The 23,045-nt window shown below is 40.1% G+C and overlaps 3 protein-coding genes across 3 annotated transcripts in view; all 3 read right to left on the bottom strand.

Annotated features, from left to right (window-relative positions):
- Positions 1–4,039: 4,039 nt before the first annotated feature.
- On the bottom strand, positions 4,040–6,677 carry LOC145479917 (neuromedin-U receptor 1-like). Its single transcript, XM_081458394.1, has one exon. The coding sequence runs from the start codon at positions 5,156–5,158 to the stop codon at positions 4,184–4,186; it is 975 nt and encodes a 324-aa protein (XP_081314520.1). The 5' UTR covers positions 5,159–6,677; the 3' UTR covers positions 4,040–4,183.
- A 1-nt stretch (position 6,678) lies between these two features.
- LOC145479894 (uncharacterized) lies at positions 6,679–19,558 on the bottom strand. Its single transcript, XM_081458371.1, has 12 exons — positions 19,519–19,558; positions 18,619–18,972; positions 17,870–18,017; positions 16,426–16,530; positions 16,011–16,058; positions 15,848–15,889; positions 15,684–15,725; positions 12,702–12,743; positions 12,539–12,580; positions 11,737–11,778; positions 9,770–10,991; positions 6,679–9,068 (listed from the first exon to the last, which is right to left on the bottom strand). Coding segments are annotated over exons 1-12 (2,100 nt in total). The 5' UTR covers positions 19,521–19,558; the 3' UTR covers positions 6,679–9,057.
- Positions 19,559–19,566: 8 nt separating this feature from the next.
- Positions 19,567–23,045, bottom strand: part of LOC145479904 (uncharacterized) — a 148,882-nt gene continuing 145,403 nt past the window's right edge. The window contains exons 3-6 of the mRNA XM_081458382.1: positions 22,873–22,933; positions 21,635–21,993; positions 20,261–20,505; positions 19,567–19,792 (exon numbers count right to left, since the gene is read on the bottom strand). Coding sequence (XP_081314508.1) covers positions 19,613–19,792; positions 20,261–20,505; positions 21,635–21,993; positions 22,873–22,933 — 845 coding nt within the window. The 3' untranslated portion in view covers positions 19,567–19,612. The remainder of the gene's footprint in view (positions 19,793–20,260; positions 20,506–21,634; positions 21,994–22,872; positions 22,934–23,045) is intronic.

Raw genomic sequence — 23,045 nt, 5'->3', positions numbered from 1 at the left:
CAAACACCTTGCATCATAGATTTACCACATGTACTTGGAAGCTGTCTCTCTGTACAAGTTTTCTCACTTGTCACATTGCTCATGCTTACTGTGATCTTCTGAAGTACAAGAACCTTGCTCTATATTTTCACTATCAACATTTGGCTGTGAGCTGTAGCACAAATCTTCTTCATTACTTGCTAACTCATGCTCCATCTGGGCCAGTGATTGTTCAGAACAAGGTTTCTCAACAGCATCAGTCTATTCATTATTACATAATATATGATCTTCAGGACTGCAGGAATCATGTTCTGTGTGGTTTGTGTCAACTTTTGACTCTGTCTGGTAACCCTTACCTTGACCTTCATTATGTGATTCAGTATCCCATTTTTTCCTTGAACTTCCTTGCTGAAGCTGGGCCCTTTCATTTGAGTGAGTTAGTTCATGTTGATTATTATCTTCAGAGGTGCGAAAACACTTGTTGCCCTCGGAACACTTAAAGGGTTTCTCCACAGTATGTCTGGCTGTATGCCGCTTGAGATGTGATGAGTCTCCAAAACACTTATTACACTGGTTACATTTATAAGGCTTCACACCTGTGTGAGTGCTTTCATGTCTCCTAAGTCGTGATCCTTGAGCAAAATTTTTACTACAATAACTACACTGATGGGACCTCTTGCCACTCTTTGTGGCAGCTTGTCCTTGCAAGTCTGATGAAAGTGCAGTCGCCTTTTCACATTGGGAACATTGAAAAGGTCTGTCACCATTGTGACTTTGTTCATTTTGATCACAACCACTTTGACATTGAAATGATTGATCATGACTGGAACACTTTCCTCCACTGTTTGCTTCTTTGCATCTCAAGAGATGTGGGGCATGTTTGAAAGTCCTTCCACACTCAGTGCACTTGCAGGGTTTGGCACTAGTATGTGTCTTTTGGTGACTCCGAAGCTGTGAAGGAAGTCTAAAACATTTCTCACACTGACTACAAACATTTGTTGGAGTGAGTTAGCTGATGTCTTTTCAGATCTGAAGCAAGTCGAAAGCACTTCCCACACTGCAAACAAGAAAAGGGTCTTTCATCTGTGTGAATCTGTTTGTGTCTCTTGAGATCAGACAAGTCTAAAAGCCTTTCCACATTCATTGCAACTATATGATTTTTCACCGGCTTTTCCTGAACTATGCACTTGAGCCTGCATTGATCCAGCAAGTGGATGTGGTGTAACTTTAATGTGTGTTCTTTGATGTCGATGAAGATTAGAAGAATCTGCGAAACATTTGTCGCACCAAGTGCATTTAAAAGGCTTTTCACCAGTGTGAATTCTGTTGTGTCTTTTCAGTTCAGGTGCCGTGACAAAGCACTTTTCACACTGCATACATTTAAATTCTTTAATACCAAAATGAGCTTTTTGATGTTTGCGATGGATCTGTGAAACCGTTACCACACTCGGAACATTTATAAGGCTTCTCGCCAGTATGCCTCCATTGATGTCTCTTGCAATTTGATGACGCAGAGAAACGCTTGTCACAAAACAGACAACTGTATGGTTTTTCTCCAGTATGTGACCTTTTGTGCACTGTAAGGTGGGTTGAAATCCTAAAGCAAACCCCACACTCTGAGCACTGATAAGGTTTTTCACCAGTATGTGTTCTTTTGTGGACTCGGAGGTTTGAAGCTCGTGAGAAATCTTGGTCGCATTCTATACATTTGAAGACCTTTTTCTTCGTGCGTGACAACATCGCACTACTCTAGTCAACTTGAACAGGTTTGATGTTTCCTCTTCTTGATCAGATTTGTTTCAGTGTATATCGTATTCTAATTAATAAACATAACACTACCTGTAGTTTCTCTCTTTTTTCTGGGACTTTCATAAATAACACCTGTTGAAACAAAATTAATTGTTAGAGTAACAAGTATTTTCATGAGCTCACCATTTCACAGTCATTTTATTGTCGCACTCAAAAAAGACCCTCTCAGCCAGCAAACATTCTTTTGACATGTCTAATTTTCCTGGTAAAACCAGCCATGTAAGCCTTCGGGAAGTACATCAGCTCCAGCCATGTTTACATACGATTTGAAATAACAGCCCATCTCCCCAAACTGTCTTATTTTATCTTTCAGCTTACTAAGCTGTCTCTCTGTAACTGGCCTTACGCTTACGTAATATGTACATGTAATGTACCTTACGAATCATAAGCTTTTACAGTTCAATGAGTTGTATTTAATTCGTGGAGGCCGATAAAACTCCTCACAGCTGCTTAGAAAACGCAAGTAGGTCAAATTCAACAATCGCTGGCTAATCTTTTCTTTTTCAGCGAAGTTCTAGCTTACTACAGGGATGAATGCTAACGGCAAATAGAGACTCACCTCTTTTTACAGAAAGTATTTTTTCCACACAGAATTATCCGCATGGAGATCTCACAAACTGGTATTTTAGCTTATGAAGAAACAACGGTTTTCCTTTGTCGCTTTACCATCAAAGAAACGAACTTGATACAAAGAAACCGCCATTTTGACAATGGAACGCGCAGCCGCTGGTGTATTGCAGGCGGAAATAGAAGAACGGCTGTTGTTGGGTAGGGAGGGGCTGGGATAATTTGCCCCCTTTTTGTTTGGGGCAGAGGCCGAGGTGCACTGAGTTTTGGCCTAAAATCGCCTGGAATATGTTTAAATTACCGATTTTGGAAGCCAAATCTGAGGAAACTATTTTCTTGTTTTGCATGTAGTCTTATATTATTTTTGTCGGGTTATTTTGAGGTCAATAGAACAAGGTTTAATTTTACAGGAGCCCATAATGGGCTCCTGACTTTCATAATTCCCTGAAGTCGGCAGGCGTTGCCTGAGAAAATAGTGGAAAACGTATGTAGATCCCAACTGTACGGTGTGCTTGGCCTTTCTTACTTTAATGGCCTTTATGGTATATCGAAGAGTATAGTATATAAGCTCATAATTGTGAACATAACTGTATGCACTGGGCTGCTACTGTGGCCACTGTATGGCATTCATTTGCTTCAAATTTTTAACACTTTAACATTGGTGCATGTTGAAGTATTTTATTAATATTTTTATTAACTCCAGTAGCTGGTGCAAGTTCTTAGTAATTCTAGTTTATATCGTTGCTCCAATTAGCGCCTATCGTGTTAGAAGTACTTGACACGTAAATGATATACTATGAGTTTGACTTACTTACTCACTGACTCACCCTAACCCGACTGACTGATTGAACCTTGTGCGCTCGGAGCGTCCATGTTGTGGTGTTAACTTTGTAATTTCTCATTAACGTTTTCATTCGTTTTTCTAACTGACATGACATGACTGACTGACTGACTGACTGACTGATTGACTGACTGACTGAATCACATATATAAACGTTGGTGTTAAGTGTCATGCAGGCAGCAGTGGTGTCGTATGTTTAGTAGAGTATAGTGACGCAGGGGACTAGTGTTTAGTGTTCAGTTTTTTGCTGTGTAACAATGTGTAAGGCTGCTATTTGGGTTACATTTGTGCTGTTGTATATGGCAGGCCCAAGGACAGCAAGTTAATAACTATGTGCTGTTTTATGAAGTACACATGTGCCTCGGGAGGCCCCAACGCAACCTCCTTTTCGAAAGGTTCAGGTCCGCGAGGGATGTTTAAGACTTTTCAAATTGACCAATTTTGGGCATTAAATAAGGCGCAAGTTTTTCCAACGACGGGATGACATTCTGCTGTCGACGTCAAAATAGCGTTCTACGAAACTGTATAACACTCTTCCATTTTTCACGAGAAATGGACCGTATCCCTTATCTACGTAACAACCCCAACTCCTCAAGAAATTAACGCCTCCACCGCCCCCTTGTCACCCTAATATAAACATTCCCCCGCAACTAGAGGAAATCTTACCCCATAATTAGGGGAACCCCAGGGCTAGTAATATACACTAGAAATGTAATGTCAGAACTTCTGCGGTATATTTCGACAGAAATAAACATGTCAGCACAACAATGTACTTCTTCAGTTGAAAATTATATTATTTATTATTTACAAGGAACAACCATGTACAATTTTCATTATACTTCAGTTTCAATATCTGAATTTTAGCCCGAAATATATTCTCCTGACAAAATAACATCTACAAACTGGCCTGTACAATTTTTTTTTAACCGCATCGGTGTAGGTTACACCAAGGGAAATTCTATCAGACGTTCACTTGCGTCACTTGCGTCACTTGCGTTGAGCTGTAGCGCTCCGTGGTAACGTATTGCAAAACTGAAACCTCAATTTGACAAAACAAGAAGTGAATGCTCGGCGATATTTCGGTACTCTCCACGAATATACGAAAGGGTTCAATGCAGAGTTCAGGAAAAGAAACCGTGAAAATACAATCTCGAGCTTTAGAAATGTCAGCGATTGCTTACATGACTCGCAGAACTGCATGAGATGTAACGCAATGAACTCAGGTAAAACTGTCACGTAAAACAAAGCCAGCACTAACAGAATTGTCACGACCATGTTTCGCTCGCGATCCAGAACCTTTTTGCTCCTCATCTCCGATGTGATGCCAGCGCCTCGCAATTCACGTTTTCTTTCCCCTAAAGCGCGGAAAACTTTAAAGTACATGACTGTTAACAGTAAGGCCGGGAGCGAGGCGTGAGTATGAGCGTACACAATCTTGAATATATTTTCTGGGACACTTGTAAGTGGGAGAAAGCAGACGGTCACAGCGACTACCCAGATCAAGGCAATGCAGATCTTCACTCTTGTCCTTGTAACAGTAGATCTGTACTTTAAAGGGTGCATCACAGCAACGTAGCGATCATAAGACAGTGCTATTATTGTTCCGCTGCTGACGAACAAAGACAAGCCAAGGACCAAACGAATGATTGGATCCAATTCGCGAGGAACTGGCAAATGCTGGAATCGGTAGACATCTTTCACTGCCACAAGGTTGCCGGAGATCAATCCAAGCACTAAATCAGAAACGCACAGGTTAGCGATGAGCAATGACGGGGGTGTTTGAAGCAAGCGACGAGTGTCCCTGAAAATTGTCAACAGCAACGCGCTGTTCCCTAATGTAGTCACTGCAGCAAGAGCAAAACCAACCACGGCGAGACTCAGGAAAAAGTTACAATCCTTAACCATTAAGGACTCATCTGTTGGATGAACGCGATGTTTTTCTGAAGGTAACGCCTGTTCCATTTTTTTACTTTTTTAGAGCAAAATGTTCAAAAAGAATCGCGCCGCTTTGAATATGTCCGATTCGTTTTATATTACTACGATTATCAGTTCCTTGTATCGATCAATGACAAGTCCCTGGCCGAGATAGTGTTTTCGTTTTGGCTTTAGACGCTCTACTAACTGAATCAATAATATTGCAAGGCGTTTATTTGGAGTTTTATAACTTCTCTGAAAAGACGGAAGTTGGAGTGGTCCTTCAGCGATAAACGTCATTGACCGAGTCGAGTGGTGATTCTGACTAACTTTAATATTCAAGCTTTTGGGATAATAACAATCAAGTTTTAAAGTTCTTTGTCTTCTTTCTTGCGTAGGGGATCTTTTTCAGTTCTCTTTCAAATACCTATATTTTCAGTTCTTCTCAAATATATATCAGCAAAAGAGGAAACTGGATATATCGCCTCGATTCCATTAGAAACTGGTCCACTTCCGGTTTAACCACAGGTATTTTTCTCAGAATACGGACACGTTTTGACATGAAAACAGTCTTCACTGCCACAATCAAATTCACATGATATAGCGCGCATAAAACTTTACAGAGTGCTTTCTTTCAGAATAAAGGTCTGTTATCGACTTTATTTATTACCGTGACTATCGTCGACGGAAGTCGGGAAATGTAAATTTAATTTGTCCAGATGTACATTACGTTACTATTGTTGTTGAAGTGCGTCATCAACAAACTTCCGGTTTAAACGCTCTGTGACTCGCTTGGTTCACTTAACGGCGTAAGGAGTACATAAAAATCTTCCCGTTCCTTTCTAGACGAAAAGTTGAACATGTAGACCGTAACACTATTTTGGGGATTATGGTGGGAAACGACGTCAGTGTTTCCATAGAAAAATTCCTTCTCGAAAAAAATTTAACCGTGTTGACTTTATTCCTTTCGTAATCAATAAATTTGGCTGCAATTTTGCTTAGCTGGCACGAAACATGACCAAACAATTTTCTTTCACTGAACAATTCCACTGAATCGTAAAACATATTGTTAAGACGGCGGAATAAACTCTAGAATTTTGTAAAAAGTAATATTGCAGTTCCATAAAATTAAAATGATTTTTTTAAATTAGATTCAAAGTGAACGTAAAAGGAATTTAAAATTTGCAGAAAAATTTAAAGAGCCATTTTGTCAACAGAAAAGGTAAACACAAACTAGTTCGTGCAAAAATGGCTTGTTCTTGTGGCTTTTTATTCACAGGCGCTACAGACCAACGGCACACTGTATGAAAACACACTGATTGAATAATCTAACAACGATCTCTGTGCATGTGGTGGCTAGGGCCCGCAGGGAGGGGTACTACCAGACAAATTGGGTGTATGTGGGTTGGGGGAGGGCTAGAGTCATTGGAAAAACGTTTTAGAGATCGTTTGGGTCGATCGGTCTCATGGAAAATCCCCGTTCATATCGATCATTGGGCTAGACCTGAGTTCTACAGAGGACAGATTGTAGCGATCGTTTTAGCGATTCTGCTTTAGGTCCCCCCCCCCCCCCTGGAACTTTTACGTTCTGTCGCGATCGCATGGAAACTGGTCAGCGGGCAAAGTCATGAAGATTTTAGAGCTTCATAGCGACCAGATCTTAACGATCCTATGAATAGTAGCTTGATGGGAGGGGAGATTCGGCAGCGGAGAGAGAGTAATTTATTATGGACCAGGCCATGAAATGTGTTTGTATGGATCCCACTTTCAGCATTTATTCGATTCTAATATCAGCCAGCCCATGTTATCAACACATCACGACTTTAACATACATTTCATTAGATACCGAGTTTGTTTTCGCGCGTGAGTACATAGAAAGGCAGCATTCTTTGCCGTCACGCAACATCCAGAGAAGTCCTGCTTGACGTGAAGCCAAGAAACCAGTGTCCAGGTTGTGTCCAGGTGTATTTCCAGTGAACGATACGTCGAAAGCCTTCAGACGAGCTAACGGAAAAAAAAATGCTTATGTGCATGAATTAATGCGAATTTATAATTACTTGTCAAGAGATGAAAATGATTCGAGTCACATCACTACCCTTCTCTCTTCTCCGTCCCTTCACACTGCTATGTTTTTTTTTTTAATCGCCACGTAACTCCTCAAAGAAAGCTGCAATGTAGCACTTTAGAGCTAGATTACATCAACCGCTTCTAATGACTCTGTCAAGTTCAAGCCCACTCATGTAACCCCTTTGAGGGATGACTGGAACACAGAACGAGTTTCTTACCCCAGGGAAAGAGCTATAACCAAGAGAGGATAATCGTCCTCTCTTACCATAACAGATCAGCTCGGGAGGTTGGGCAATTTCATTTTCCAAATTTCTCCCAATGAAAGAAACGTAAAAGGCCAAGTTGATAAACCTCGTCTGAGTCCTGCCCTTTTCAGGGGAACCCGAGACCCACTTCCACACCTAAACGTGCAAAAATGTACAATCTTGATTCCATGTGCGATCTCCGTACCGATTAAAAGCGGTATCTGGGACAACTTTCTTTCAGTTATTTTCCACACCCTGTAATTAACAGCAGACGACCGTAGGGTGGACTCTTTGTTGATTGCAGTAGTAAATGCTACGCCCGTTGTGTCGCTGACATACCGGAACTGTTGAACCTGTATCTAGAGATGATCATCTAGACCATCGTGTCATGCCTGTATCTAGTGGAAATAGCAATCCGCTGTAGGAAAAAAAGATGGTGATTGCTACATTTACCCATAATTCTAAGCGCACGGAAACTTAAACAACGTTCATAAAAATGCACAGGAACGTTCTAAAATCTTCAAACCCAGCGTACACAATGTCGATAGCACATGGATATGTGCTGCAAAAATATGGCTTTCCTTGTACTTTTTGGGCTCTACTAGGCTCGCATGGTATTGTGGTAAAATGTACAGCCGCCATCTTTTTCTCTTACGGAGGATTCGGGCAGAACCACCAAGTGGTATTTTGGAGACCTTCGTCACAGTAATGATAATCCATTGGGGAAGAACAGCTCACTTATCTCTATTAAAAAAAAAAGATGTGTCCTAGAGCCTGATGACGAGAAATGTGGCTGTATCACATTATGTACGTAGTTCAAAACAGAAGAAAACACGTTCAAAATCAATTTAAAAATACAAAAAAATGGCTAATATAACCCTCATTTGACCGATTATTGCTAAGAATGATGCGGTTGTGTTCTAGTACTGAGTTTGTTTTCCTGCCATTCATTAAAGTAAAATTTTGATCTCGCTCCATATATGGGTTGGGCATTTTCAACCTTCCAGAACTTCGAGGAGACCATCGAGGGGATTTGAACAAATGAGCGAACCCCACTGCGGGGAAATTGCAATATACTTCAGAACAAACCAATAAACAAACAACTGACAAATGCCCAGGGAAGATGAGCGGGCTTGGAATTGCAGGGGCCGTAAATTATTAAAGACAAAAAAGGCTATTTTTGAAAAAAAAAAAAAACAACAACAACAACAAAACATACATGGAACAGTACACACGGTAGATAGGAGATGTTAATTTATCAAGCACGGCAAAAATTTGGCTCGAGAGAATGTCACACCATGTTCAGAATAAAATCACCACAATCTTTAATTTTTGGTTTCGATCTATTGAGTTCGTGGTCTGCTTCAGCTACCCTGTTTCTGTCACTATTCGCATGACATGTTCCTTTCATTCGTCTCCAGGGTGCTGTGAAACGTTCATTTTAGTTCCTAGCCAGTGTGCTTTGAAGAGTGCGCTTGAGTTCCCAGCCAGGGAGGTGTGACGCATTTCGACAGGGTATCGTGAGGTGTTGATTAAGACTCCTCACCAGGGAAGTGTGAACTGTTCAAGACGTCCATCACATTTGAGAGTGCCTACTCCGATACCATTTATTTGTTGTTCTTCCCAAAGTTCTGATCACTCGGCTTCTAGGACGTTACAGAAAAGATTTTTCATTAATGATGCGCTCTAACATTTTAGACTTGTGGGGGCTTCCCATATTAGGATTTAGAGTCCCTGACCCAGTTTGTGCGGCCGCCCCACAGATGCGAGGCCATGTGAGTTCTACTCAGAAAGAAGTTGTCTGAGTTTAGTATCCTTGATTTATCTATAGCTTGTTTAGTTGCAATGTTAGAACTATCATACAAGGGATTCATGTTTTTTTTTTTATCCGCGCTCGAACACCCCAGTAATGTCCGACAACATCAAAGAAATACAGTGGAACCTCGATTTAACGAACATCTATATAACGAAGTCCTCGGTATAACGAACGATATTCCTCGCCCCAGCAATAGTAAGTTGTATGGAAAAGAACCTTGATACAACGAAAGCTCGTTATAGCAAACATACTATGCCAGTCCCTTGGCATTTCGTTATATCGAGGTTACACTCAACTCATTTCCAAGTTACCTCGTGCCTCTGTTTCAAAACGGGTCGTCGTGGAAAACCTTTTATATAAAAATGAGTTTGATTTGCTCTAAAGTGAACCTGTAGGCGGCACACATTTTCATATGAACGGTTTCGCACGAAGACTCGTTTTGACACCGAGGCATAAGGCAACTAGGAAATAGCCTATTTGACACTGCATGTTTTTTTTTTTTTTGCTATATTTGAATGAAACATTTCTTACCATCCACCATATCCCAAATCTTTTCGACAAGAATAGCGCATTGCTTTTGCCAGCTGTACTTCTCTTTATAGAACGACCGTCGTAGTTCAATTTCATAAAGTCGTATTTCCCTATTTCTTTTTCTAACATTTCTGACTTGCTCTGCCCACTTCTTTGGGTCGTCAGAATCAACTATGCACATATCTCCAAATTTTATTTCCCTTAATGCGTGGGCAAATCCCGAGTTGTTAGACACAAGAACAGGTAAACCAGCGGAAAAAGCTTCCAGAGCAGTCAATCCGAAACCCTCTGTCCTTGATGGCATGATAGCAAGATCCACTTCACGAAACAGACCCTTGAGGTCTTCTCTACTTTCTACAAATGCTTTGACTTCAAACTGCTCTTCAGGGATTCCAAATGCACTTCTCAAGTATTCTGCTACCTCGTCCACTCTTTTTTCGGGTGCACAAACAAACACAAGACAATAATTTTCGCCTTTCAATTCGTTCTTAAATGCTTTAACAGCAATGTCATATCCCTTTTGTTTAAAGTTCTTAAGATCAGTGCGACCGAGGAAAAGCACCTTAAATGTGGCATTATCATGAAGTGCATGTTGAATATCCAGTTCTTCCATGATGCCAGGAGTGAATTCAAAGACATTGTCCTCTCTTTCACACCCGCGCAGTTGACTGGAATAAACTTCCTTTAATTTTGGTCCAACCGTCATGACAAGATCTGCATTTTCACACAGATTAATCACATCTTTGTTCTCCGTTTGGCCGTTTGGGTCTTTAGGGTCAGTGTGCACTACCTGCACCCACTTGCAGTTATGTTGCTCTTTAATAATCTGCGCTTGTCCGCCAAGCTTCACGTCGTGACCAATAACAACGTCTATTGCAAGGTCTCCTGTTGGAAAGCATAAGCATGTATAGATGTCCATACCTGGATATTTCTTTGCTTCAGCGATGGCAACGTTAAACGTTTTAGCTTCTCCCCTCTCCTGGTGACTACATTTTGGGACAAAGAAAGTGACTTGCACTTTCACTTTTTCATTCTTGCACTCTTGGACCTTGGCCAAATTAATAGCAAGTTCCCTGTTCACGGTTGACAAGTCACCGTGCTTTATTGAACCCCACTCAGCCGCCAACAAAGTCACATTTAACTGCCCACAAGTGGTACTCGAACTTCTTCTTTTCAGTGTTTTGTTTGCTATGGAATTTGTGTTGTATCGAGGAAGCACCGACTGCAGAGACGAAACAGACCGCAAAAAGATTAATAAGTACAACTGTTATATATGGGTTACTGACCTAGTGTGAGGTCAAGATGGCTGAATATTGGCCAAGTTCTTTTTTGTGTGTGTGTTTATGGACCGTGACAAAGTCAAGGTGCATAACCACGCAACAATAGAACGAGGCAATACCCAGCCACCTAAGGATTTATCATATGGAAAAAGAACACTATTTTCTTGCTGGACACAGTGGGTAATCCCGAGCGGGCGATATAGCGCCCTCTTACCTGCTCGGGTAGCCAATCACAGCGCAGGATTCGGTTCATCTTGCTCGCTCAGGGAGCTAGCCATATAATAAATACCGGTTATTGACCAAGTTTATTTAGCCAAGAAGGCTGGATATTGCCTCAGTTCTTTTTGCGTGCTAATGGATCAAGAAGTAGTGAAGGTTTAGACTGGAACGCATCGCGCCGCACCGCGCCGCAACGCTACGCTAGCGGCCCACCGAAGTACCTATTTATCAAAAAGGAACTGAAAAATGCCAATAACAATTGTGAGCCACCTTAGAGCTGAAACAGCAGAAGCAGAGCACCTAAGTGAACTGGTTCAGCAGCGTTGCATGTGGATGCAATATTTGTCTCAACAGGAATTTTCATTTTATTCATTTTATGATAGGTCAAGGCAATCAAAAACTATTACTGAACACAGATCTAGGGGTTCTCTTACTCCTGCATAGCTCAATAGCAAGAATTTTACTTACCAATTCAGCGCCATCTTCTTGTGATATTAGAGCTGTACCGCCCTGCAATAATACAGTAATGTTGATATTATAGTAGAGCCCCATACTCATATAGGAAAGAAAAGGAAACCCGTGAATGGATTTTCTCATGGTTATCATGACTAGCGGTATTGCTCGTGGGCGCGTACTCATCACGGCGAAGGCGGCGGCGGTGGAGGACTCGGGCAAAATGGCGGCTAAACTCCAGCTAATAAGTTGACAGAGACATGTAGCCTTGGTTTGTGGCGACCCTCTTTGATATTAGACATCCATGTTATGGTCAACTAACACCTCTCAAAACAAGGTATCCCCTGACCAGTATCACGTGACCATATTGCGGCCTCAAGTTTAGAGCTCTTTGAGGTCACGTGTTTTTTGAGGATTCTACCGCTCATGTCAGGTCAACTTGTTGTAAACAGGGGGGGGGGGGGGGGTGGGTTGTTCGGAAGTCGGTTAATGCTAACCTAGGATTAAAAGTCAACCAAAGTATAATTTTTTCTCGTATAAAAGTGTTTTTCACTGCTCATGTTCTGTGTATTTTGCGATTATTCAAACTCAAAGCAGAAGAGCAAACCATATAAACAGAAAATCTCACCGCAAAGTTACAAAACTCAAATTAAAATTAGCTTAATCGGGCTTTGAACAACCCGGCCCACGAGCTCCACTTGTAGGCTTGGCTAAATCTATATGTTATAACAGGTCAAGACAACTAAAAGCTATTATTGAACACAGATCTAGGGGTTATCTTACACCTCCACAGCTCAATGGTAAGGATCTTACTTACCAATTTAGCGCTATCTGTTTGTAATGTGAGAGCTGTTGCGCCCTGCAATAATACAGTAAGGTTGATATTATATAACAGGTCAAGACAACTGAAAACTATTATGAAAAACAGATCAAGGGGTTCTTTTACTCCTCCACAGCTCGATAGTAAGAATCTTACTTACCAGTTTAGCGCTATCTTCTTGTGATGTGAGAGCTGTTGCGTCCTGTAATAATACAGTAATGTTGATATTATATAACATGTCAAGAGAATTAAAGACTATTACAGACTATTACACAGATCTAGGAATTCTCTTACACCTCCACATAGTAAGAATCTTACTTATAAGCATAACACTTTTCGACTTCCTGGCACTTAAAGACCTTAAGGAAAGTTTGTGAAAATACTTGTAAATTCGGAAGAGTTTTCCTTTTTTTCGATGAATAAATGTGATATCTGCCAATTAGAAGTGCATGGTGTAGAATATCCTCTGTACTATCAACTAGTCCCAGGCAGACTTGTAGGGTCAAAGAAAGTCCTGTGGCTTTATCTGATGCTGTATCAACCAATGTTGGATGTTTTGCCAAAAGGTTTGCACGAATTCACAGTCCCAGAAGAGATGAATCAGGCTTTCTGTGTTTTGTTCACAGAAACTACATATATGTCTGTTAAAGAGATACCCATTCGTTGCAACCGTTCGTTGCAATTTTTCTGTGAAGAGGCTTAAATTGGAAAGTCTGAAGTTTAGTTTCTTTCGTGCAATAGCCAGGCAAAATATATGACTTATTCCATTTTATCTAGTCAGTTCGTGATTTTCGCAGTCAGCTATCCATTTACTCTGGCTTTTATCAGGTGTTGAAGTGATTCCTTTGACAATTAACTTATACGCCTCATTGCAAAAGCTTGAGGACGATAGTAACTTTCGACTACGAGTGAGTTGGTCCTCAGAGTTCATCGTAGCCTGGTCCTGACAAGACTTTTTTAATTTTGCCAGGGCGGAGATTACACCATAGTACCTTAAAAAAGTGGTATTAACTTTGTAGCGAGTTTAAAATCCTTATACTTCAAAAAGTGAAACTTTTGATCTAGCAGGTCTTTGGCCTGATTAACTCCCGCACGAGCCCAATCCAGATAAAAGATTGGCCGGTTTGCAATTCTTATAAGGGAGTTGTACCAAATTGGCGCATTGCCGAAGTGTGTTGGGTTTTCTTCATGGACTAAATTTGGCCAGATTTCGATTATTTCCTTGGTAAAAGAATCCTGAATGTTTAAACCAGCTACATCAGCTTGCTTTAAGTTAACAGTCAGAAGTAATTCACCCGTATGTCGTTTAATAAAAAAGTCAAAAAAGAGTTTCCATTTTTCCTTGATTGTTGTCATCAAGATACTTCTTCACCCATTTTGATTTCAGGGCATAATTGAAGGATTGAATATCTAACATTTTTAATCCACCATCTTTATATTTGTTTAACATCACACTTCTTTTAATTTTATCCCCTCTCCCGTTCCACAGAAAATTGTACAGAAGTTGACATATTTCTTTCAGATAAGATTGCGAAGATGGCAAAGATGACATGACGTAAACAAGCTGAGATGCAGCTAAGCTTTTAACAACAGTAACTTTCCCTAGCAGAGTTAATCTTCTAAGCTGCCGACAACTTAAGATTTTAGAGATTTTCTCCTTCTTTTCCGGGTAATTTAGCACCACATCTTCTTCCTTGCTAATCGAAAACCATACTTCAAGGGCTTTGACCTCCCGAAAACTCCACTGGATGTTTTGATTTATTGCTAGTTTATCCGTTCGGTTTTTAAAAGATCCAATTCAGAGTGCCTCGGTCTTCTCGTAGTTGACTTTTAGGCCTGACAATTAGGCGAAGACATTAAGTAGCAAGAAAGGATCTTTCCATTGAGGACTTTGAACCGTCCAATATAAGCGGGGTATCACCAGCATACCGGCTTATTTTGCATTCATTGTCCGAAATTTAAATGCCACGAATTAGTGTATCTCGTCTTACTGCTGCCCCCAGGATTTCAGCACATAAAATAAAAAGGTAAGGGGACAGGGGACAGGGGACAGGGGACAGCCTTGACGCACACCTCTACTTAAATTAAAGAAATATGATGATCAGCCATTGTTTTGTATACTGCTGCTAATGTCGGTATAAAAGAATATTATCCAGAGTATAAGAGAATCCCCAAAGTTTAATAAAAGACCATTCAAGAGTGTCAAATGCTTTTTCAAAATCGATGAAAGGGAAAAGTCCTGGAATTTTTTCGATATCTGTATAACTGAAGATACTATTTAACAGCGTCATATTTTCGCCAATAAACCGGGTTTTTTGGAAGCCTGTTTCATCGCTATTAATCACCGAAGGCAAGGTTCTTTTTATTCCGTTAGCGATTGATTTTGCAGCGATTTTATGATCACAATTCAGAAGCGAGATGGGTCTCCAGTTTTTTATGTAACATAGAGATTTATCTTTCTTTGGAATCAACGTTAATAATCCCCTCCTCTGTGATATGGAGAGAAGGCCTTTAGCATGGGAAGCGTTAATAGAGGCGAGAAAAAAGGGCTTAATATTAATGTCATTCCATAAGACTTTATAAAATTCAATTGGAATTTCTTCCGTTCCAGGTGTCTTGTTTGATTCCATATTTTTTAAACTTTCCAGACATTCTGCAGCCGTTAGCAGACCTTCACAAAGTTTTCTCTCGTCAGCACTTATTGTACCGTGGTTCTCTTGTTGAAAAAAGAGGTCTTCACCAGAAACGTTTTGAAAAAAGCTATTGTTTGACGTGTACAGTGCCTAATAAAAGCGTTTCGCTTCATTTAGGATTTCTTATAATATAAACAATGTAAAATTATTAGCTTGATGTAGGTATAACCCAGTAAGTTTGTAGATAAATGTTGTACTGTAACTGCGGTGTAAGTATTGTAAAGTAAGGAATGTAACGTAATTGTATGTACGTTGTTTCGTGTAACTATTACTGATGTAGGAGGGAATGCAAGCGTTGTATCGTTAAGTATTTTGCGTTGTAAGTAGTTTTTTTTTTTAATCTGTTAGTGTGGAAATAATAATAATAATAATAATAATAATAATAATAATAGTAATAGTAATAGTAATAGTAATAATAATAATAATAATAATAAAAGAATCTTACTTACCAGTTCAGCGCTATCTTTTTGTGATGTGAGCGCTGTTGTGTCCTGCAACGATACAGTAATGTTGATATTATATAAAAAGGTCAAGAGAATTAAAGACTATTACTGAACACAGATCTAGGGATTCCCTTACACCTCCACAGCTCAATAGTAAGAACCATACTTACCAGTTCAGCGCTATCTTCTTGTGATGTGAGAGCTGTTGCGTCCTGCAATAATACAGTAATGTTGATATTATATAACAAGTCAAGAGAATTAAAGACTATTACTGAACACAGATCTAGGGATTCTCTTACACCTCCACAGCTTAATAGTAAGAATCTTACTTACCAGTTCAGCGCTATCTTCTTGTGATGTGAATGTGCGAGCCGTTGCGCTCTGCAACGAAAAATAAAATCTTCAAAACCCTGCCTAGTCCCTGTACGGGTTTCTTCCAGGCCTTTACGGTCAGTTGATTTCAGTGACGTATCCGAGAACCAAACCGGTTGACCGAGGCAAAATATTGGGGCCTAGGAACTAGGTAATTCAAAACCTGGAAAACTACCTTGATAACAGCATTTTAGCAATTTTTACTTAGTTCTGCTCGTCAGCTCATTTGCTGTTTTATGTAATGCTAGTATTGAAAGTAAGAAGAAAAAAATTTTGCAGGATTTTTCTTCATGTTACCCTTATCGGTTAAAAACTGTCTGCTTTCAAGTTCACTACAGTAAATAAATAAATCGTATTTTTGTACGATTTCCTCTACCTGTGCCAAGTTCTCTTCACTGTTTTGATTGAGTCGAATGGCTCCTGGCCGGCTTGTTGTAAGTGGATACAGGGCAGATATCATAGCTTGGAGAATGGGTGCTTCCTGGCCAGAATGTATAAATAAATAAATAAATAAATAAATAAATAAATAAATAAATAAATAAATAAATAAATAAATAAATAGATGTGGCTCTGCAGTCCCTTGCCCAGAGCAGAAATTTTCCATACTTTTAATAACGTAGGTACTCTCAAGATACGTTTCTACGGCCTGAACAAAACATAACAAAGAAATCGGCGTACTGAGTAGAGAACGGGGATGGTAGCAAACACTTAAAGATGCACAAAGATGTAGAAACTGTGTAGTAGGAACCGCAAGCGAAATGAATGACATTCAGAAAGCGGCAGAGAGGAAGTAAGTACTAAAAGACCGACCAATCAGAGCATGGAATACACAATTAAGGGTGTGGCAGGCGTTGTAGCGAGAGCAAGCACATCTTTTTACTTCAAATACCAGGGGAAAATACATTTTAAAAATTTTATAAGATCATAGCACTTTTTTAGATTAATTTAAAAATATTTTTTTAAGTTAAAAATTAAAATGATGGATAGTTGTGGCAAAGAAAATGTGGACAGTTGGATCGATTTGACACCACCGACGGGTACTTTTACTCCGATCTGACAGAAATAAATTAGACGGCATGGGTGAAACAAAATCAGAGAACGACATCTAGTGACTGGTGGGGTGACCTTATGTCTGCAACGTCAATCAGATGGACAATATTCTTGAACAAGACAACTTCCTCTCATAACTGTTAACTCTATTCAGGAGTATGAACGGAAGCCAGCCACTGTTGGAGCAGTCTTAATGTCCTCCGTATGTAATGATATGCTGGAAATGACCGGTGATAAAGTGAAGAAATATGAAAACTTCACGGAAACTGGGATAAGCGCTGTCGGTGTGTAACGTTTTCCTCGGAGCAGACTCAAGCAGCGTCCACACTACGTAGGAGAAATTTGAAAATGCAGCTTTATTTCCACGGTTAGGCCGGCCGTCAACAAAACGAAGGTTTTCGAAAACGATGGCATCGCGATAGTCATGTGATTTTTCTGACAGAGTTTTCCTCAAACACAAATCCAAAATGACAGGTGATTGTTGCGTTTTTAAATTCCTTCGACGTAGTGTGGACGGAAAACATTTGATGCGTTTTCACAGTGAAATCTCCGTTTTCAAATTAATAGTAATAATAATAACAACAACAACAACGACAACAACAACAACATTTACAGAGGATATCACCAAGCTAACACTAAGTTAATTAGGGTGGTCCTCTATCTCCCGTCTCCCTGTATTTCCCGTCCTCCGGCGTGGCCGTGGACGGAGCCTCATGTACCTGGCATCATCTATTAGTTACAAAAATTACTGTAATGCCAAATTAACGTACTTGTTTTGTTGGAAAGAGGGACAATGTACACACTTTTTCCCCCTTTTCTTCACTTTCCTGTCGCTTAAAGAACTCTACTTGAGGAGTGCCCCCAACGTCGACAGTAACAAGCAAGTCGTTTCTCAGATTTCGTTCATTCTGAAGAAATCTGAAAAGTAAATTATTCACTGAAATACCACATGGGATATTGACGTTGCATAAAATTTAAAGCTGGATTATTTCAGAAGTTATGTATTACTTAGTTCAGTTTTTTTTTTTGCTTTAGCCCAAATTCTCCTGCCCAAACATTACCTTCTCAGCAGTAAAAAGATAATTCAAAATCAACAGAGCATCATTTTGTTAGGTGCGGGTAAAACATGGTAAAATTTCAACGTTCACACCCGTCATTCACATCTTCGCTCTATGTTTGTCAAACGAGGAATCTTACTGCTTTGTTGTTTTGCATTTTTATACAAACTTCTGTTGTTTTAATTTATCATTTGATGCCTTTCCCCCTTTTCAGTACAACTGAGTTAAGTGTCTGAGAAAAAAATAATCTTATGCGAAGTTGCAAGTGGCAATGCTGACCATGCATAGAATGTCACAAGTTTATCAACCGTCTTCTTTTACAAACGTGCTAACCATGAACCTTTGCGCATTACGCTAGCGCCCAGTTCTCTGTTCTGGGTCGGCAAAATGTTAATTTATGCCCATACCGGTTAGCAGAAATTAAATTTTCAAAGAATTAGTTTTGAGATGCCTTTACTTACTTGAGATGATAGTTCTTTATTTCCTCTTCAGACAACATCCCACTTTTAGAAGGTGAAAGTGGGGAATGAAGATTGACAAAAACCTTTTCTCCATTATACAATAGCTGTTGTGAGTTTCCTTCACCTTGGCGACGCACTTTGTACCTGGAACATATATTTGTCATCTCTTGTTCCTTTAGGTGCCTCGGACAACAACACAGAATGAGACCAAAGTCGGAAGGAGGACCATCCATGGCAGAATCACACAAGAATGCTAAAAATTCTGCATGTTGGTGGCTAAGTTGCTTGTATAAACGCCACGCCAGACTGGTTAAACTCGTAAAGGCCTCTTGGAGCTTAACCCAAACCCAAAACCTGCGGTTAAATTAAACGGTCAGAACAAAATCAATTTTAATCTTTCTAGTGACATATCATGATTGAAGGGACCGCAAGGGTGACTGCCATATAAGAAGGACGGGGATGTTCATCGTACCTTTTAGGGGTTAAAAAAAGAGGTTTTGGTAGCTCTCGGGGAGTTCAGCCTCAAAAAGTCCGTGGCGCGAACGTTAACTTCCTGGTCGCTTATATCAACCAGGATAGAGATTTATGACAATGCTTTCGTAAACTTTAGGAGCAGAAGGTATTCGAAGCGATCAACTTTATCTCTTTTAAAAAATGATGTAAAATTCTGTCTCTGCATTGTTCTAGAATTCGCTGGTCATGGTTTCCTGGTACACGGAGATCTACACATACTTCAATGATCTTCATTACCGACGTGAAGAATGACTCAGGACTTGGTTCCAACACTAGTTTGGAAATTTTTTGGTATTCATCAGGATCAGGGACAAAAAAATACTGTACCAGGTCTACACAAGTGTGTTAGGCTTAGGCATGTCGAAAAAAAGCACAAAACATGCTCACATTGAGAAGTGGTTTACTTCAAATGCCACGACCCCATTTTTTACATTCAAGTCCCCTGTAACATCAGCCCACTCTGCTGACTCACTACTAGCGGTTAGAACCAAAATCGTCTATGATCAGAGGGTACATATGGCCATCGTCTATCATCTCGCAATGTCAGTGGAATCGTGATTCTTGCTGGATGTAGGAGTTTCACTTCATCGGAGCATGAAATGTGAAGGATAGGACCAGCGAAAACTACTTCTTTTACCTGGTCACATGGAACCTCTTGCAACTAGAAACAAAATGAACTGTTCATCACACACGGTCATCATTAGGCCACATTTATAATGAGGTACATGGTTAACGAGCTGGATGGATGCTGCATGGAGCGGTCCGGGTTCAGCCCTGGCTGGGGTCGAGACACTGTTTTTACAGTGCCTCTTTCCATCCAGGTGCATAAATGGGTACCGGTGAATTTAATGCTGGGGGTTAACCCTGCGATGGACTAGCATCTCACATATCTCTCCGGCAAGCTAAGCCGTAAGGAAGCAGCCACCATTTTCTGGATATGGGCATGCCAATTATGTGCGTGGAATTATACTTAGTAACGGCGTGCAAAGCAATACTCTTCTCAAAAACGGATGCCGACGATATTTGTTTTAACAGTTGTTACAGCTTAAACGTATCAGAACAAACAATCTAGAAGTCTGCATACCAATAAAGGGAAATTTTATGACGATTTTATGAATCAAATAGTTACCTTTAGAGTCACTGAGAAATTTTCACTTGAAGGTACAGAACTGTGAGGAATCGTTACACTAACACCTGGAAACTCCGACACTGTACATGTGAAATCAGAAGTCTGAGGGGAAAGCTTATGAAATGTAAAGGATTTCAAACGCCATATCACAGCAAACGACGAACAGGCTGTTACAGTTTCAGCCTCAGCAAAAGGGAACATCCAGTCAGGTACTTCTTGCTCGCTGTTATGTCCATCTGGGATATCTGCAGCGGAACACCTTAAATTTGTCACTGGTGTGCAAGTTTGCTAAAATCATATACTTCTCTAAATCACTGCGCCAAAGCGATATTATCCTATAGTGTATCTTGCTTCGAAAATGCAATCGTGACGCCATAGAATGTTAAAGTATTCAAGGCGCATGCCGTATGTGATGTAGAAGCATGCAAACTTGAGTATTCAAGCGGACTTCAAAATCCAAGAGTATTCCAGTAAGGCGCACGCGCAACTCGTGACTATTTAAGACTGCTCAAGGATGTACACGTGACCTATTCTTATTAAAAGCCATTTTCACGGTTAGCTTTTCTTTATTGCATTGCAACGTAATCAAACGTGGATACGAGGCAATTTCGAGTAGAAACTACAACATAGCTCAAAATTGCCTCACATACATTTTGGATGTAATACATTCCATTGTATTCACCGACTTTAGAGGATGTAGCTTGGCTAGAAGAAGATGGGTTAATATTTCTAATTTTCCATACATTTGTCTGTAAAATTTGGGTGGGTAGACGGACGTCTAGACGCGGTTCGAGGGAAAAAAAAAATTACAGACAAACGTATGGAAGATTAGAAAACTTAACTGAGCCTCTTCTAGTCAAGCTACATCCTTCAAAGTTGGTGAATACAATCTTCTACCCAGCATTTTAACGTTTTGATTCACAAATTGTGTAAAATTCAATTTTGTAAAAATTTATTTGCCATCGGATTCCCATACAAACACTGTAATTTCTGACCGCTTTGCCTACCCGTCAAGATGGCGTCGAAAACCGTAATAAGGTCTATTGTATATCGAATCAGGCGTCCTTGAGCATCTCAGAATATTTCGGTATACGCGGCGTGAGCAGATCTGTATTCGGGCGAATTCGCGTCCGAATATTTGGCTTTTTGCGCAGCGAACGCTGCCATTTGATTCGCTATTTCATCTGCTTGCTGTCAGTCATTAGTATGTGAGTACTGCAAGTTGACGACTAGTTCACTCACAGTTTATATTTACGCAGCAATCATGAAGCGACTGTACGGGGAATTACAATCCCGACTCCATCTTCACAGACAAAGAAAGAGACTAAGAGCATCAGTATACGCACAAGCAGAATTGAAATTAAGAGTTCCTACCTGATGGTTTCCATACTTGTCTGGTGTCCAACTCCATCCATTCATTGCTATCAAGATCAACCAATTCTTTGATCACCAACTCGTATCCCTTCAAGTCACTGGCACTGTGAGATAACCTTACCGTCACCTTTTCATGAACATTTTTGTGGAACTTGACACCTAGTGGATCGTGCTCACTTGACAGCTCTATCACGTTGCTCACCAAGCTCTCGTTTTCCGCTAGAGATGGCGAACAGATTTTAGGACTCCACCGCGAACATTTCATCTGTTTTGGTTTTGACTTAGCCATAGGAGAAAACTTGATGCAAGCAGCAAATTCTTTAAGGTTCCATGAGTCGCCTTGCTCTTTATCCTTGTCTCTAAGTGATCAGAGATTCAGAGATTCAGAGATTCAGAGCTAGATTCAGAGCTAGATTCAGAGATTCAGAGATTCAGAGATTCGGAGATTCAGAGATTCAGAGCTAGATTCAGAGCTAGATTCAGAGATTCAGAGATTCAGAGATTCAGAGATTCAGAGATTCAGAGATTCAGAGATTCAGAGATTCAGAGATTCAGAGATTCAGAGATTCAGAGATTCAGAGATTCAGAGATTCAGAGATTCAGAGGTTCCGAGGTTCAGAGATTTAGAGATTCAGAGATTTACTAAACAAGTAACCTGGAGGCTCCTGTTTGCAGGGCACCTAATGAAGCAACTGAAACAGCATTTGCTCTTAGTCCTTAAGAACAATTCTACCTCCTATTTCTCATTTAGGAGGATTCACTGAGCTGGAATGAAAAACCGTAATCAGTTCTTAAAATGTTGTAATGCAGATACCCCTCGCTCTAAACTGATTAATATTGTAGAATACCCTAAACCACAAGCTATATGCTGTGAATTTGGATTACCTTCTCAGAACATGGAACCTTGGTATTCACGTGAAGGATACTATTAGATAATTAACCCACTCAAAAAACTGGGCTCAAACGGAACCATTTACTATATAACAAGAAAGTTCAAACGTAAAAACGTTGAATGGAAATACCAAGGTCCTGTGATCCCCAAAACTGTTTCATGTTCTCTTGTTCCCTTGCTGGGAGACCCTCACACATACATCACCTCGATCAAAATCTTTGCATGACGGGACGTTTGTTCATTATATTCCAATATCCAATTCGTCATAAACAGCGGACTGAATAATGTTTAACTGGAGTTAACTATTGAATTGTTGCAGGACATTTATTTTTTGTACATAACACACCTAACAATGGTTGTTTTGTGGTCTTCAATCAAACGTTCCTCTTGAGGCTTGCATCCTGATACTGAGAACATATTATCAAAGTTTAGTTCAAAAGTGTGGACTATCTTTATTTACTCATAACTCCAAGTTAAATTAATTAAAGACAGACAAAACTCTATAACTACTGCGAATAT

Source organism: Orbicella franksi, chromosome 2, assembly GCF_964199315.1.
Source record: "Orbicella franksi chromosome 2, jaOrbFran1.1, whole genome shotgun sequence".
Lineage (NCBI taxonomy): Eukaryota > Metazoa > Cnidaria > Anthozoa > Scleractinia > Merulinidae > Orbicella > Orbicella franksi.
The sequence above is the reverse complement of the archived record's forward strand: the minus strand, read 5'-3'. Positions and strand labels throughout refer to the sequence as shown.